General features: G+C 47.5%; 1 protein-coding gene across 1 annotated transcript in view; it reads left to right on the top strand.

Moving 5' to 3' along the window:
• Positions 1-3,043: 3,043 nt before the first annotated feature.
• LOC115476534 (BPI fold-containing family C protein-like) overlaps positions 3,044-17,695 on the top strand; it is a 37,424-nt gene continuing 22,772 nt past the window's right edge. Inside the window, exons 1-5 of the mRNA XM_030212957.1 lie at positions 3,044-3,182; positions 5,640-5,748; positions 9,193-9,321; positions 11,806-11,961; positions 14,408-14,474. Of these exons, the coding sequence (XP_030068817.1) occupies positions 3,077-3,182; positions 5,640-5,748; positions 9,193-9,321; positions 11,806-11,961; positions 14,408-14,474 (567 nt within the window). The 5' untranslated portion in view covers positions 3,044-3,076. The remainder of the gene's footprint in view (positions 3,183-5,639; positions 5,749-9,192; positions 9,322-11,805; positions 11,962-14,407; positions 14,475-17,695) is intronic.

Below are 17,695 nucleotides of genomic sequence, written 5' to 3' on the forward strand. Positions count from 1 at the left end.
AAAGGTGGTTAGCTTAGCGGAGTTTTTAAGAGGTTTGGACTGCTTCCTAAAGAAAAAGTCCATAGACCGTTATTAAATGGACTTGGGGAAAATCCACTATTTCTGGGATAAGCAGTATAAAATGTTTTGGACTTTTTGGTGATCTTGCCAGGTATTTGTGACCTGGATTGGCCACTGTTGGAAACAGGATGCTGGGCTCGATGGATCTTTGGTCCTTCCCAGTATGGAAATACCTATGTACTTATGTACTAACCAGTCAGTGGAGGTGTCTGATCAGTTAAATAGCTTTGAATATTAGGGTGAATGTGTTTGGAAACCTTAGGCTTTCATATAATCAACAAAATACTGCTAATGCTGCATATCCTACCCCCTTTTGATTTGGATGCACTGCAGAGAAAAGTGTCTCAAATCTGAGTTTCAAAAATTACAATTTTGACTTTTTTTTTGGGGGGGGGGGGGGGGGGAACATCCCAGTGCCACTTTATGCCATTTTTGAGACGCTTTTCTCTTTTAAAAATGAGCCCCGTTGTGTTTACTCACATTGAAAAACAAGGGCCCTTGATGTAGGCAGTTGCTGAAACACAGATATGTTGGGTCAACAACAGTGGCGTTCCTAGGGGGGCGGACACCCGAGGCGACGCCCCGCCCCCCCGGGTGCAGTGCCCCCCCATGCAGCGCGCCCCCCCCAGCGAAAGCCCCCCCCTGTGAAAGAGCCCCCCCCGGGTGCAGCGCCCCCCCTGATGCAGCGCGGACCCCGCCGGCGAAAGACCCCCTCCCCCACGAAAGAGCCCCCCCCGGGTGCATGCCGCTGGAGGAGGGGGTGCCGCAGCGCGCGCCTGCTGCGAGTTTACTAACTTTGCTCGTTCGCTGCAGCTCCCTCTGCCCCGGAACAAGAAGTAACCTGTTCCGGGGCAGAGGGAGCTGCAGCGAACGAGAGAAGTTAGCGAACTCTCGCAGCAGGCGCGTGCCGCGGCACCCCCCAGCGGCGTGCACCCGGGGCAGACCGCCCCCACCGCCCCCCCCCTTGGTACGCCACTGGTCAACAATAAAATTATAACTACAGTGTGGCTCCAGTGACATCATTATCCCCCTGTCTCAATTTTTTGCTGTTGCTGTGGAGTATTTTTGTTTTTCTCCTGTTTCTCTTCTGGATCAGGGTATGCAGCCAGAAGATTTTCATGTTTATGCTATTTCTCGTTTCATAAGATGTAAGTATTGCCACACTGGGACAGACCAAAGGTCCAGCACCCTGTCCCCGACAGTGGCCAATCCAGGTCACAATCACCCGACAAGATCCACGGAGCAAAGCGTTTTGTACTGCTTGTCCCAGGAATAGTGGATTTTTCCCTACGTCCATTTAATAACATTCTATGGCCTTTTCCTTCAGGAAGCCGTTTCAATTACTGGGATGTTCATTTTGTTGGGGTTTTCCAGACATTTTTTCATGATGGGAGTTATGTTGTCAAGAGTGCACACTCTTTCAAAAGAAAAATACCAAAGCTCATCTTTATTCTGTTTGTTTTCATTTGCTAACAACATAAAGGGGTCCTTTTACTAAGGTACGCTGAAAATGGCCTGCGGTAGTTTAGGTGCGTGTTTTCGGTGCTCGCAGATCCATTTTTCAGCGTACCTGCAAAAAAAAAAAAATGCCTTTAAAAAAAATGTTTGCCAAAAATGGATGAGTGGCAAAATCAAAATTGGCGCACATCCCATCTTGGGGTCTGAGATCTTACTGCCAGCCATTGACCTAGCGATAATGACCCACGCACGTCAAATGCCACTTGGTGCGTGTCCGATAGGTGCGTCCGAAAATAAAAATTATTTTTCAGACTTGCGTATCGGATGCGCGCCAAAAATGAAATTACCGCAAGAGCCACACGTTAACTCCATTTTGGCGTGTGTTGGGCATGTGTAGATGTTTGCGCGGTTTAGTAAAACGGCCTGTCATGAACATATAATAGGCGCCACATACACGATCTCTGGGCGTCTAACTACAGGCACTCATAGAAATGTATTAGGTTAGCCCAATAAAATGAATCACCTTCTGTTTTGTTTTTTGTAACTTTTATTCCCCTGCTAATACGATGTGCTAGCACTCAGCCCAGCTCTCTCTTCAATATGCAGTTACTACATTTTTCCTTAATATCACATCTGGTATTAATCCGCAAACAAACCTTTTCCGGAGATGTGAAGGCGGTAGAACGAGAGGGCATGAAATGAGATTGAAGGGGGGGGCAGACTCAAGAAGAATGTCAGGAAGTATTTTTTCACGGAGAGGGTGGCGGATGCTTGGAATGCCCTCCCGCGGGAGGTGGTGGAGATGAAAACGGTAACGGAATTCAAACATGCGTGGGATAGACATAAAGGAATCCTGTGCAGAAGGAAGGGATCCTCAGGAGCTTAGCCTAGAATGGGTGGCAGAGATGGTGGTTGGGAGGCAGGGCTAGTGCTGGGCAGACTTATACGGTCTGTGCCAGAGCCGGTGGTGGGAGGTGGGGATAGTGCTGGGCAGACTTATACGGTCTGTGCCAGAGCCAGTGGTGGGAGGCTGGACTGGAGGTTGGGAGGCAGGGCTACTGCTGGGCAGACTTATACGGTCTGTGCTGGGGCTGGTGGTTGAGAGGCGAGACTAGTGCTGGGCAGCCTTATAGGGTCTGTGCCAGAGCTGGTGGTTGGGAGGCGGGGTTGGTGGTTGGGAGGCGGGGCTAGTGCTGGACAGACTTATACGGTCTGTGCCGGGGCTGGTGGTTGGGAGGCGGGACTAGTGCTGGGCAGACTTATACGGTCTGTGCCAGAGCCGGTGGTGGGAGGCAGGGATAGTGCTGGGCAGACTTATACGGTCTGTGCCCTGAAGAGGACAGTACAAATAAAAAAGTAGAACATATGAATTTATCTTCTTGGGCAGACTGGATGGACCGTGCAGGTCTTTTTCTGCCGTCATCTACTATGTATGTTTACTATGTTTACTATCTGGATCTTGCCCGTCTGCCTCACAGATGTCAGGACCCCAAGATCACTTTCTTTTGTACCTGTTAACAGATTCCAGAGAAGACTGGCAGAAGGAAGGAACAAAGAGATGTGGAAGGTTTCCTGTTTTGTCCTGTTTGTCTCAGGACTTACCCTCTCTCATTGTGTCAATCCTGGAATGAAATTAATGATATCTCAAAAGGGGCTAGACTTTGGTATGTTATATGCTTTCATGTATACAGTGCCTATCATTAAAAAAGTACATGCATTACTGTAAGCCAGTTGTATATTGTCATAGAAGATGTTTGCTTATGCTGCCTGACACAAAGCTGGTTGTTTTTAGAGTTTATTACAGAAATGCACACTAAAGTTAGATCTAAAAGCAGGAGGAGTGGCCTAGTGGTTAGGGTGGTGGACGCTGGTCCTGGGGAACTGAGTTCGATTCCCACTTCAGGCACAGGCAGCTCCTTGTGACTCTGGGCAAGTCACTTAACCCTCCATTGCCCCATGTAAGCCGCATTGAGCCTGCCATGAGTGGGAAAGCGCAGGGTACAGATGTAACAAAAATAAAATAGATATTATTGGAGATTCTACATGGAATGAATGTTGCTATTCCACTAGCAACATTCCATGTAGAAGCCTGCGCGGCCACATTGGTGATCTGCAAAGGCCGACTTCTACATGGAATGTTGCTAGTGGAATAGCAACATTCCATGTAGAATCTCAAATAGTAGCAACAGTGGAGGAGTGGCCTAGTGGTTAGGGTGGTGGACTTTGGTCCTGGGGAACTGAGTTCGATTCCCACTTCAGGCACAGGCAGCTCCTTGTGACTCTGGGCAAGTCACTTAACCCTCCATTGCCCCATGTAAGCCGCATTGAGCCTGCCATGAGTAGGAAAGCGCGGGGTACAAATGTAACTAAAATAATAAAAATTTATTATAAAACAGAAACATTTTTGTTCAACAATGTGAAACTGAATATATTTTGATCTTTCTTTAGCAAGAAAAAAAAAGATCCAACATCCACATTAGGAAAAACAATTTCATAACAGAAAAACCTAGAAACTGTGACATTGGCCGGTGCCAACTGCTTTCCGCCGCAGAGCCTGCCAAACTTCAAGAGGGCGTGTCGATAGGATAACGAAGGCGGGACGGGGGGTGGTCACCATATGGCCGACTTCAGCTGAAAATGGAAAAAAGAAAGCCGGCCCTGACGAGCATTTGGCCGACTTTACTTGGTCCCTTTTTGTTCACGACCAAGCCTTAAAAAGGTGCCCCAACTGACCAAATGACCACCGGAGGGAATCTGGGATGACCTCCCCTTACTCCCCCAGTGGCCACCAACCCCCTCCCACCCAAAAAAAAAAATCATTTTTTTGCCAGCCTCTATGCCAGCCTCAAATGTCATACCCAGCTCCATCACAGCATTATGCAGGTCCCTGGAGCAATTTGTAGTGGGTGCAGTGCACTTCAGGCAGGCGGACCCAGGCCCATCCCCCCCTACCTGTTATACTTGTGGTGGTAAATGGGAGCCCCCCAACCACCCCCCAAAACCCACTGAACCCACATGTAGGTGCCCCCCTTCATCCCTAAGGGCTATGGTAGTGTTGTACAGTTGTGGGTAATGGGTTTGGGGGGGATTTGGGGGGCTTAGCATACAAGGTAAGGGAGCTATGTACCTGGGATCATTTTATGAAGTCCACTGCAGTGCCCCCTAGGGTGCCTGGTTGGTGTCCTGGCATGTAAGGGGGACCAGTGCACTACAAATACTGGCTCCTCCCACAAACAAATGCCTTGGATTTGGCTGGGTTTGAGATGGCCGCCATTAGTTTCCATTATCGGCGAAAAACAATGGCGGCCAACTCTAACGCTGGCGATCTCTAAGAGATTTGGCCGGCCCCGACCGTATTATCAAAACAAAAGATGGCCGGCCATCTTGTTTCGATAATACAGTCGGGTACGCCGCTTGACGGGGCCGGCGTTAGAGATGGCCGCCCTTATAGATGGCCAGCCCCGTTCGATTATGCCCCTCCTGTTGACGTACCCATGGCACACCCATGCTCTGCCCATGTGTTCATTCCCTTTCCCTCTCCGCAGTTTTGCACTAACCCCCAAATTCAATATTGCGTGACAAAATTTGGTACGCATCGGCCATATTCCATAATTGGCGCGTGGAACTTATTGGACAAATGAACAGTTAATTGGCAATATTTGGGCACTAACGATCAATTATTGGTGCTAATTGTCAACAATTAAAATTTGCAACTTCCTAGTTGGGATTCTATAAAGATGCACCTGTAAATTTTCCGTGCAGATCCGAAAAGGAGGCACGGCTATGGGAGGGGCAGGGGCAGATCAAGGGCTGCAAAAGTGCACTTCAAGTGAAAACAGATACAAATCTTCAGGCATTTTGCATACTTTTTAACATGAAGCGCTTTTTGATAAACTTGATGTGGACAATATGTTCCTGTAAAATATTTAATAGGTAGCTTGTCCACTTATTTCTATGGAGAGGTTTCTACCAAGTTGGCCCAAAATTGAAATTTGCTTTTGCAGAATCATCTAAAAGTCTGCTGTTGTTCCTCAGAGACATCCCGATAATAACAAAGCCAGAGGAACAGTACTCAACAGTCTACTCCTTCAATATTCTCTGTTGTGTTTCTTTTCCGATAGCTCATGAGGTTGCAAAGAACTTTCTGGAAAGTCAAGTACAAGCTCTTTCAATCCCAAATATAAGTGGTAAAGAAGATATCCAAGGAGAACTGAAATATGAGATCACCAAGTAAGTAGTTAATGTCCCGTGTGAAAAAAGTGAAGTCCCAGCTTTGGAGTTACACCTAGTTGAAGGTCCCAGGGGCCTGACGTCAAGGGCATTTATCCAGTTAACAGTGGTGTTATTTGGCTAAGGCCTTTGGCTGAAAATTGATGCCGCTTATCTGACTGAAAGTTATTTGGTAAACACATGGCCATGGATTATCCAAATAAAAGTTATCTGGGTAAGAAAACGCAAGGTTGTAGTGGTCCAGAGAGAACTGGAATAGCAGGAGTAGAGGAGTAGCCTAATGCTTAGTACAGTGCAGGGGCATATCTGCGTGGGGCCACAGGGGCCTGGGCCCCCGCAGATTTCGCCCTGGACCCCCCTACCACAGACCCTCTCCACCTCCCCCTCCCGCCCGCCCGCCACCAACCCGTCGCCGATCTTTGCTGGCGGGGGACCCCAAGCCCCCGCCAGCCGAAGTCCTCTCTTCCGTGCAGGATGCAAGTTTCAACGCTTCCTGTTCTTCTGAGTCTGACGTCCTGCGCGTTGTACGTGCAGGACGTCAGACTCAGAAGAACAGGAAGCATTGAAACTTGCAGCGGCGCAGCCTGCATGGAAGAGAGGACCTCGGCTGGCGGGGGTTGGGGTCCCCCGCCAGCAAAGGTAAGTGACAGCAGCGGGGGAGGGTGTCATTGGTGGCGAGGGGGGGGGTCCGGAAATGGCGGGGGGGGGGGGGGGGATGGGGGGCGCCGGGGGGGGGGGGGCTAAAATGTGCACCCTCCCTCTGGCTCTGGCCCCCCCCTACCGCCCGAGTCCAGATACGCCCCTGGTACAGTGGACCTTGATCCTGGCAAACTGGGTTCGATTCCCACTGCAGCTCCTTGTGACCTTGTGAGCCCCCTAAGGACAGAGAAAGTATGTGTATCTAATGTGTACAGCACTGCGTACATCTAGTAGTGCTATGGAAATGATTAGTAGTAGTAATAACTTAGTTGTCCATTTACTCTGGGCCCGATAATCAGACCCTGAGCTTGGATATTCAATGCCGGGCTGTTTCCAGTGAACAGCTTTTGGCCGGTATATCAAGTAAAGAAATAAACATCTACCTGCTATTTTTGTGGCCAAACTTAGCCAGGGATGTACTGAATATCGGTGGATAGCCAGTGATATTGCGTGATATAACTAGCTATATCTGCTAAGTGTTATCCGGCAATATTCAGCAGACGATAACCAGCTATCTCCAACTGAATATTACTGGATAGCCAGTTACGTGCCATGTAACCACCCAGGAGCCATTCTAGGAGCCGATCCTGGCTCGTTAAATGGTTTAAAATATCTGGTGATCTGCGTTTTCTGTTGGGGAGGGAGCTTTACCAGAATTTTGTCATACAATAAATGCAAATCTAAACACAGCCTCACACTGGTTGTGTATATATAATATTAAACACACACCCTGTTATCCACCTTATCACAATGATTTCAATCACTGATGGAGAAACAAAGCTTCAGTATCGCCACCCAGCCAGCCCGACATAGCAGGCTGTAAGGCGTAGGTTTGGCGTACCATCATTTAGCTTAAAATAAAACTCCATCAATAAATTACTTCTCGCAGAATACTTAATCAATCTCAAATAACAGTTGTGTGTGTCCAAAATTATTAGGATCAATATTTCAATGGTTCTCTGATACAATCCATATCATTTATATTGTAATCTTAGGTTCAACCCCGGTGTTCCCGCCAGATATCACTTAGCTTAATCCAATCGCTGTAGTGTTCTGCTCACATCGGTATCACCAGCTGATCAACCCGACAGGGAGCCCCCGTTTCGCTAGTGCTGCGTCAGGGGTTATATAGTAATATCCAATTGTATCCAAAATCGATCCTCTATTCGCTCTGCTGTATCCGAAAAATTTAGAGGAAGCGGGTGCGCCGAACCTACGCCTTATAGCCTGCTATGTCGGGCTGGCTGGGTGGCGATACTGAAGCTTTTTTCTCCATCAGTGATTGAAATAATTGTTATAAGGTGGATAACAGAGTGTGTGTTTAATATTATATATACACAACCACTCCGAGGCTGTGTTTAGATTTTCAGTTAATTCAGAGGCTTGAGTGAACTATTCAGTGGCGTTCCTAGGCGGGCTGACACCCGGGGCGGATCGCTGATGCGCCCCGCCCCCCCCCCAGGTGCAGCGCCCCCCCAGGTGCAGCGCGACCCTACCCCCCGGCGAAAGGACACCCCCCCCCGGCAAAGGAACCCCCCCCGGGTGCACGCCGTTGGGGGGGGTGCCGCGCGCCTGTCCGCTTCGTTCGTTTCCATGCTCCCTCTGCCCCGGAACAGGAAGTAACCTGTTCCGGGGCAGAGGGAGCACAGAACGAACGTAGCGGACAGGCACGCGGCACCCCCCCAGCGGCGTGCACCCGGGGCGGACCGCACCCACCGCCCCCCCCTAGAAACGTCACTGGAACTATTATACAATAAATGCAAACAATACACTTACTGCCCGTTAACTGCATTGTGGCATCAGGGTGGTGTTAACAGCTCTGCATTATCTGCTATATTAATAATTAGAGGGTAACTTTAGAACCAAGCATCTAGTTTAAGGCGGCCAAAATGTGCCTATCTTAAGCCTATTTTATAAAGAAAAGTAGGTGTCTGCTTTAAAAAAAAATAAATTATTAATGTCAGTGGCCGAAGATACCGCTACACCACCAGGGCTTTTAAAAGGTAGGCTCGAGGAGGACCTACTGTGGGTGACGAGGGCAGAGTGGTGGGGAGCCTGGGAGCGGGGGCCATGTTTTTTTTCTCAGGGTTGGTGGGGGGAGGCTGGCCTGCAGCACTGATAGTGGAGATACAGTTTCAGGCTTCCGCTGGCTTCCGCTGAAAATGCACAGGCATTTTAGGCAGAAACCCAAACCCGGATTTCTGGTTGGTTTTGGTGCCGAATCTGAAATTCAGTCGGCCTTTAAAGTCCTCTGGGGCACCTGGCATAGCAGGTGTAAATCCTGACATCTGTTTTTGAGCAGATGTTCGTCCTTCTCCTTCTGAAATGGGGAATAACCAAGACTCCCATCATGTGTGGCTGCCTATATAGTTGACATGATGGAGACATGACAACCAATGTTTAAGCATGAGTGGCTGGGGCCTACACACAGTGGGCACGCAGCTCTGGTAACCTTGTCGGGCAGGCTGGATAGACAGTGAGGGTCTTTATCTGCCATCATTTACTGTGTTATTGTGAGTATTTTTTTAGACCTACTCTAGTCCTACCAAAACCACACCTAGACTATGCCTCTTTGCTATATGCAAATTTTGAGTTTTTGACATATACATTCCAGCTGTAAAATCGGTATTTAGACACGTCTGCATTATGCACATCTAAATGCTTGGTTTTGCCCATCTAAAATATGACTAGGGGTTCAAAAAGAGGCACCATATTCTAATATTCATGCTTGCAATTTTTCCCCAGCATAAAAGTAGAAGACTACAAAATTATCGACAGTTCACTGACCTTTGTACCCGATGTCGGTATTCAGATGGCCATCAAAAATAGTAAAGCAACTATTCTGAGCAACTGGAATGTGGAACACTGGACTATGTAAGTACTGTTGAATCATTTATTTATTTGTTGCATTTGTATCCCACATTTTCCCACCTATTTGCAGACTCAATGTGGCTTACATTATTCCGTAATGGCGATCGCCATTTCCAGTATGAGGAAATACAAGTTGGTAATGCATTAAATGTTCATAAGAGGTCAAGCAGATTATAGAGAGTTCATTAGCTGCAACTTAGAAATGGGTCACATCAACATGAGTAAACCTGGGAGCCTGATCCATGCACCTCCCATCTAGAAAGTCAAGATTCATCAGGGCTTTGAGTAGAGGGGTGTGGTAGCCGTGTTAGTCCACTTTAAAGGTAATCAATAGAAATAAAACAAAATAAAACCTCGTAGGCAATCCGACAAGGTGCTGAATACTTATGAAAGTGTCGCTCGTAGGCATTCCCATGGAAGTGGTTTGGGCAGGAAGGAGGCAGAGTTACCATGTATCCATGCATTCTATAAAATACACAACTGTATGTGTAGAGTATATAAACACATGTGTACCTTTGGATTAGGTGGAAATTTGTGGATGAGTATTTGAACGATAATGGGGTTGAGGCGAACATAATCTAACCAACCAATAATAATAAATATATAGAAATCCTGAACAATTACAGGTCGGTATTCAAACTCTGCAGTCAATGTTTCATTTAAATGCTGGCCGCAGAGTTCGAAGTTATAACCAGTTGCCCATCTGGATATCAGAGCTGAGTCATGATTACAGAGATTACGATGACAGTCAGTCCTGTTACAGAGTAACCACTGGTTAATTTTGGAGAACATTTTTTTTTTCCATCTTAACTGATCTGAATAGTTATCTGGAAAACCAGAGTTGAATATTGTCGGTCATCTGATAACTCCTGCCTCCACCTCTGGACCACACTAGCTCCATCCAGGTAGTGCAGGGGGCACTAAACTGTGATTTTCAGCAGCATTAAGGGATGAACTTATCAGTCTGGGCTGCCGTTAAGATGTGTTATTTTACTGTTAACCTCAGCTATCAGTAACTAAGGGGTCTTTTTACTAAGGCGCGCTGAAAAATGGCTTGCGGCAGTGTAAGCGCGGGTTTTGGCCATGCGCCGATCCATTTATTTTAGCACGCCCGTAAAAAAGGCCTTTTTGTTTGCCGAAACTGGACATTGCAGCAAAATCAAAATTGCCACGCATCCATTTTGGGTCTGAGACCTTACCGCCAGGCATTGACCTAGCAGTAAAGAATCCGGGCGGCAATGACCTACACGTGTCAAATTCCACTTGGCGCGCATCCGAAAATAAAATAAAATATTTTTCAGATGCGTGTATCGGACATGCGCCAAAAATGAAATTACCGGAAGATCCACGCAGTAGTCAGGCTTACTAAAAAGGCCCCTAAGCAGTGATGATCCTAGGTTGGCTGCCACCCGGGGCGGATCACCACTGCGCACCCCCCCCCCCCCCCCGGGTGCTGCAGTGGCGTCCGTCCCGCCAGGGTGCAGCACGACACCCCCCCCTCCCGGCGCAATGACACCTCCCTCCCCGGCGCATCAAGGCCCCACCTCCCCCCCCCCCCCGGGTGCATTCTTGGCTGCTGGAGGGTGCAGAGAGCAGCCGCACGCCTGTCGGCTCCACTGGCTCCCACTGCCCCGGAAAAGGAAGTAACCTGTTCGGGGCAGAGGGAGCAGAGAACCAGCGGAGTCGACAGGCACGTGGCTGCTCTCTGCACCCTCCAGCAGCATGCACCCAGGGCGGACTGCCCCCACCGTCCCGCCCTTGCTACGCCACTGCCCCTAAGTCTCATTACATAAAATGAGACCCATACTAAAATAGCATGAGTTAGTGGTAAAATTACAAGTCTGAATGGTAGCCTACGTTGATAACTATATCTGTTATTTGGTATATAAAGAATCTAATAATAATAATAATAATAATAATGTTTCTGAAAATCTCAATATGGTTCTGGTCAGGAGTTCACATCTGGGTAACAGCACCTGAAGACTTTTACATTTTTAGATACAAGGCATCAACATTCACCTTTCAATTCTGCGGTAGTGTAGGCGTGGGTTTTGGGCACGCGCAGAATTATTTTTCAGTGTGCCTCTAAAAAAGGCCTCTTTTTTCCCCCCAAAATGGATGTGCTGCAAAATCAAAATTGCCGCGCATCCATTTAGGGTCTCTGATCTTACCCTTAGCCATAGACCTTGCGGTAAAGAATTCGGGCGGTAAGGACCTAGGTGCCTCAGATGCCACTTGGCGCACGGCTGCTACGTGCATCCAAAAAAATATATATTTTTCAGTCACGTGTATTGGACATGCACCAAAAATGAAATTACTGCAAGAGCCACGTGGTAGTCGGGTGGCAAGTCCATTTTGGCGTGCATTGGGAGCAAGTAGCCACCTATGCAGCTTAGTAAAAGGGGCCCTAATTTTGATTACAACTGAACAAATCCCATGATGTTTCACATATGTCTAATATGAATCCATATCCCCTTCTTTCTACAGCAAAGCCAAAGAAAAAACTACCTTGGAGCTATCTGAAGCATCTTTCATAATAGCCTTCAAAATTTCAAAGAATGATACAGGGTCTCCATTATTATCTTTGAACAGCTGTCAGTCTGACATCAAGAAGGTCGAAATCAAGTTAAATGGACCATTAAAGTGGGTATCAGAGAAATTGTATTACAATGTAACCAGGGGCGTAGCCAGACTTTGGCGGGAGGGGGGGGCCAGAGCCCGAGGAGAGGGGGCATATTTTAGCCCCCCCTCCTGCTGCCAACCCTCCCCCGCCATCGCCTACCTTTGCTGGCAGGGGACCCCAACCCCCGTCAGCCGAGGTCCTCTTCTTCCGGCGCAAGGCTTCGTTCTGTTTCTGTTTCAGAACGAAGCCTTGTGCCGGAAGAAGAGGACCTCGGCTGGCAGGGGTTGGGGTCCCCCGCCAGCAAAGGTAGCGGACAGCGACGGCGGCGGGGGAGGGTTGGCGGCGGGAGGGGTCGAGAGGGTCGTCAGCAGGGGGGTCCAGGGACTAATCTACGGGGGCCCAGGCCCCCGTGGCCCCAAATAGCTACACCACTGAATGTAACACAAAGTTAGACTGATTCAAAATTGCTATTCTCCGGAACAATGCGAGTAAACAAGACAAATCATTTTTAATTAAAAAAAAATAATTACAATGTGTTGTCTTGATTACTTCAAATAAGGCATATGGGACTTTTGTACTGAACATTCACCCCATAGACACTTAGCGTTCCTTTTACAAAGGCGCATGCTAATAATTAGCACACGCTAACTGCTAAGACGCCCATTATCTGCCAGATTCTATATATTGCACCTAGAGATCCGTGCCGCAATCCAGGCATATTCTATAACAACTTAATTGGATTTATAAACTAATCAGCATTGATAACAGCGGTTAACAAGCAATAATAAACACTAATTCACAATAATTAGTATTTATGCACACAACTCGCTAAGTGTATTCTGTAACGAACTGCGCCTGAAATCTAATGCGTGCAGTTCAAAATTGGCGTGGCTATGGGCGGGGAAATGGCTGTTGTGTGGTCATTCCTAAATTTACATGCATAGTTATAGAATATGGCCCAGTGTGCATAAATATACGTGCAGTGATTTACGCCACGTTTTCGTTGGTGTAAATGGAGGCGCGTAGTTTAGGTACAGGGATATCAACTAAGCGTATTCTATATACCACACCTAAATCTAGGTTCCACTTATAGAATATGCTTAGCTGGAAATGTTTATCGCATGTTTTTTCTAGGCACCATATATAGAATCTGGCCCTATATTCCTATGGGTATCTTTGCATTTAGTGCACGTGAATTTTTAGCATGCGTTAAAAATGCTATCTCGCCTTTGTAAAAGACCCCTTAAAGGGGGCAGTTGTATGATTGTGCACCCCCTTTTAGGTGCCTCACTGCTGTATAGGGAGTGCCTGGACTTTCTTATAGAATACTAGCCTAAACCCACATTAACATGCCTACATGCAGACGCACCCATTTACCTCAGGTCAATGGCAATCATGCAAGCATGCAAATATGCAAGTGTGGCATGCAATGCAGATAACTTACAGTAGAAACCTCCAAGTTCTAAATAGCGTGCCTAGAAATCCATGCCAAAATCCAGGCGCATTCTATAGCAACACGCGTAACTTAATTGGCTTTAACATGCCAATCAGCATTTTCAACAGCTCTTAACAAGCACTAATGAACACTAATTGGCAGTAATTTAAATTTACATGCCCAATTCGCTAAGCGTATTTTGTAATAAACTGCGCCTAAATTCTAAAGCATGCAGTTTAAAAGGGACGTGGATATGGGCGGGGAAATCAGCGTACCAAAACTTATGTGCATTGTTATTAAATATGGCCAAGTGCATGTAAATCTATGAGCAGGGATTTATGCTATGTTTTCATTGGTGTATATGGAGGCTCGTAGTTCTCAGCACTGGGATATCAACTAAATGTATTGTATATACTGCGCCTAAATCTAGGTGCCGCTTATAGAATACACTTAGGCGGAAATGTGTACCGTGCGGATTTTTTAGGCACTTATATAGAATCTGGCTCTAAGTGCGTAACTTATGGTATGTGCTTACCTTACAGTATGTGAATTTGCTCACATTTTATACCCTTGAATGCCTTCTTGGATATGAAGGTTGTGCTAGTGCTGCCTGTGCTAAGCATTTCTTTAAATTTGACCCATGTTTCTAGATTTTGACCTGTTTTTAAATATTACCCTAGACCGCCTTAATATGAGTGGAGTGGAACAGGTAGATGTGAATCGCTTGTTTACTCTTTCCAAAAATACTAGGGCTAGGGGGCACGCGATGAAGCTACAGAGAATGTAGTAAAAGCAGTTAGCTTAGCAGGGTTAAAAAAAAAAGGTTTGAATGCCTTCCTAAAAGAAAAGTCCATAGACCATTATTAAGATGGACTTGGGGAAAATCCACTGCTTATTTAAGCAGCATCAAATGTATTGTACTGTTTTGGGATCTTGCCAGGTACTTGTGACCTGGATTGGCCACAGTTAGAAACAGGATGCTGGGCTTGATTGAAATCCATGCATTTTCTTTCCTACTCAATTCCTGACAGATTGATCCAGAAAAAGTATGGCGACGAGAAGATCAAAGACGTCATCCTCAAGCTCCTGAACTCACAGGTAAACTACGACTATCAGTTGGATTTTGTGGTACTCGGTGGCCCTGAAATGCTGCTCGAACTCAGAGCAATAGGTCAGATATGCCAGATTCCATCCATTCTGCAAAAGAAGGAATGTATGATTCAGGTCTATAGCCGTGTTGTCATTCACAGATCGGATTTCACAATTCATCGTAATCTGAAAAAAAAAAAAATAAAGATGATATGGTAAGGCTTAAATTAATTTGTTCCTTCTTAAACTGGCCTTGTTGGTCCTTCTGGGTGATTCTTACACTGACAGCATCGCTCCCACTTGGTGCTTCTTTCAAATGAGAGAAAACCTTCAGTACATAAGCCTCACATGAATGTCTAATGAGAGTTTCCTAAATCATCACATGGATGCCTGTGAGCCAGGGGTGTAGCCAGACCTCGCTGGGAGCGGGGGCCACAGCCCTAGGTGGGGGGGCACTGTTTAGCCCCCCTCCCGCCGCCGCCCCCCCAGCCAACGACGACACCACATTGAACCCCCCCCCCGATGATCCCCTTGAACCCCCCCTCCCGCCACCAACCCTCCCCCGCCGTTTCAAATACCTTGTTGTTTGCTGGCCCCGCCAAAGAGAATCTAGTTCTTCGGCGCCGGAGTAGCGCCTTCATTTAATGCAGTTCCTGGCGTGATCAGCTGTTTCTGACGCCGTACGTGATGTATGGCGTCAGAAACAGCTGATCACGCCAGGAACTGCATTGAATGCGGGTGCTACTCCGGCGCCGAAGAACTAGATTCTCGACTGGCGGGGCCAGCAAACAACAAGGTATTGGAAGTGGCGGGGCGGGCGGCGACGGCGGGGGAGGGTTGGTGGCGGGAGGGGGGTTCAACGGGATCCTCGGAAGGGGGCCAGGGCCAAATCTACGGGGGCCCAGGCCCCCTCAGGCCCCACGTAGCTACGCCACTGCTGTGAGCTGAAACTATTTTGAATCAGACCTTTACAGTTTGAGGTGTTGCTGTCCTCTGCCTATTCTTTTAAAGACAAATGTGGGCAGAAGAAAGGGAGGAACATTTGACCAGACAGACGACCTAGTGCTTCAGACGACTTCACATGATTGCAGTCTAGTGTTTGAGGAGGTCTTTTATTAAAGATTAGCTCCAGTTATCTGCAGCAGGGCCCATTTCATTCCTATGGACCCAGCTGCAGATAACTTGAGCTAATCTTTAGTAAAAAGAGCCCCTGAGGGAGGCCTTTGACTAAAGCATGTTAAGCTTGTTACAGTTAAGGCAGAGGCCTGAAACTTAGGTCTAGATTCTATACATCACACCTAAACATTTGGCGCCAAAATGAAATTTGCTTAAAGTACGTCTTAATTTAGGCATATTTTTTTTTATAGAATCAGCTTTAATTTCTACACAGTTTATAGAATAGGCTGAGCGTTCATCTGTAGGACTAAATTTAGTTGCAGGCAGTTATGCCAAGTAAAACCTGGTGTAAATCTTGAGGCCTAAATTAGACGCCGACCAGGTGTATTCCATAACAACGCTGGCACAGATTTTAGAAAAAAAAACCCATAAAAGGAAATTATGCTATCAATAATCAGTGGGATCCTTATGGTTTGCACAGCCTAAGAAGTATTTGGTGTAAAAAGGAAAATTAAGCCAAGGTACAGGACCTGGCAGCGGCTGAATTAGACTGGAAATTCAGTGCTAGCCCCAGGGCTTTTTTGAAGGGGTACTGAGTACCGGCCCCTTTTCCATTGTCTGCTAAAACTGACTCATGGTGGCCAAGTTTTAATGAAAGAGCTCAGGCTCTACACACCAATTCTGCCTTGTCATAGGTTCTGTGACTGGTTGCAGGGGCAGTGGCGTTCCTAGAGCGGCTGACACCCAGGGTGGATCGCCGATGCGCCCCCCCCCCCCCCCGGCGAAACGACATATCCCCCTGGCGAAACGAACCCCCCCCCCCCCGGGTGCATTTTTACCTGCTGGGGGGGGGGGGGGGGTGCCGCGCACCTGTCTGCTTCGCTCGTTCCATGCTCCCTCTGTTCCGGGGCAGAGGGAGCACGGAACGAGCGGCACCGACAGGTGCATGGCACTCCCCCAGCGGCGTGCATCCAGGGCGGACCATACCCACCGCCCCCCCCCCCCAGGAACGCCACTGTGCAGGGGGCCTGGCTTTTATGGGGTGGGTCCCTCAGTGATCACCCCACTCCTGAAGGGTGGCCTGGCATTTGAGTACCGGCACCTTTTTTTGCTAGAATATCTGATCTTTGACAAACCCCAGACGTTATCCGAGTGCCTGTGATATTCAGTGTCGGCCTTTATCCAGATAATAGAACTGAGTGTCCGGGTTTTCGGCAGCTCCCGCTAGTTATTCAGGCACTGCTCCTAGGTCTCAGCATTGAATTTCTTGGTCTTCAGCGATAACTGAGGTTAACAGTAAAATAACAAATTTCAATGGCAGCCCATGATGACAACTTCTCCCCCTAGTGGCACTATCTGGTTAAATGTTGTCCTGACTCAGTCAACTTTACTTAACCCATTAACAGCATCTCCTACCCAGTTGACTAACTACTACTACTAATCATTTCTATAGTGCTACTAGATGTATGCACTGCTGTACACATTATATGCAGGTACTTTCTCTGTCCCTTAGAGGGCTCCCAATCTGTGTTTTTTTGTACCTGGGACAATGGAGGGATAAGGGGTACTTTTACTAAGGTGTGCTGAAAAATGGCCTGCGGTAGTGTAGATGTGTTTTGGGCGCGTGCAGAATTATTCTTTAGCGCACCTACAAAAAAATGCCTTTTTTTTGCCAAAAATGGATGCGTGGTAAAATGAAAGTTGCCGCGCATCCCCATTTTGGGTCTGAGACCTTACCGCAAGCCCTTGACCTAGCGTAAGGTCTCACACGGTAACCGGGCGGTAATGGTCTAGGCGCATCAAATTCCACTTGATGTGCGTAGCTGCCACGCATCAGAAAATTAAAAAAAAAAATTTCAGTCGCGCGTAGCGGATGCGCGCCAAAACTGAATTTACCACAAGGGCCAATTTGGTGCATGTTGGGTGCGCATAGGCGCCTATGCGGCTTAGTAAAGAGGCCCCTAAGTGACTTGCCCAAAGTCACAAGGAGTTGCAGTGGGACTCAAACTCAGGTTCCTAGGATCAAAGCCCTCTACACTAACCATTAGACTACTCCTCCACTCCAAAAATCAGTTTTTCCTTGACTGGGAATCAAGCCCGGGCTGTGGAGACGA

Source organism: Microcaecilia unicolor, chromosome 8 (genome assembly GCF_901765095.1).
Source record: "Microcaecilia unicolor chromosome 8, aMicUni1.1, whole genome shotgun sequence".
Classification (NCBI taxonomy): Eukaryota; Metazoa; Chordata; class Amphibia; order Gymnophiona; family Siphonopidae; genus Microcaecilia; species Microcaecilia unicolor.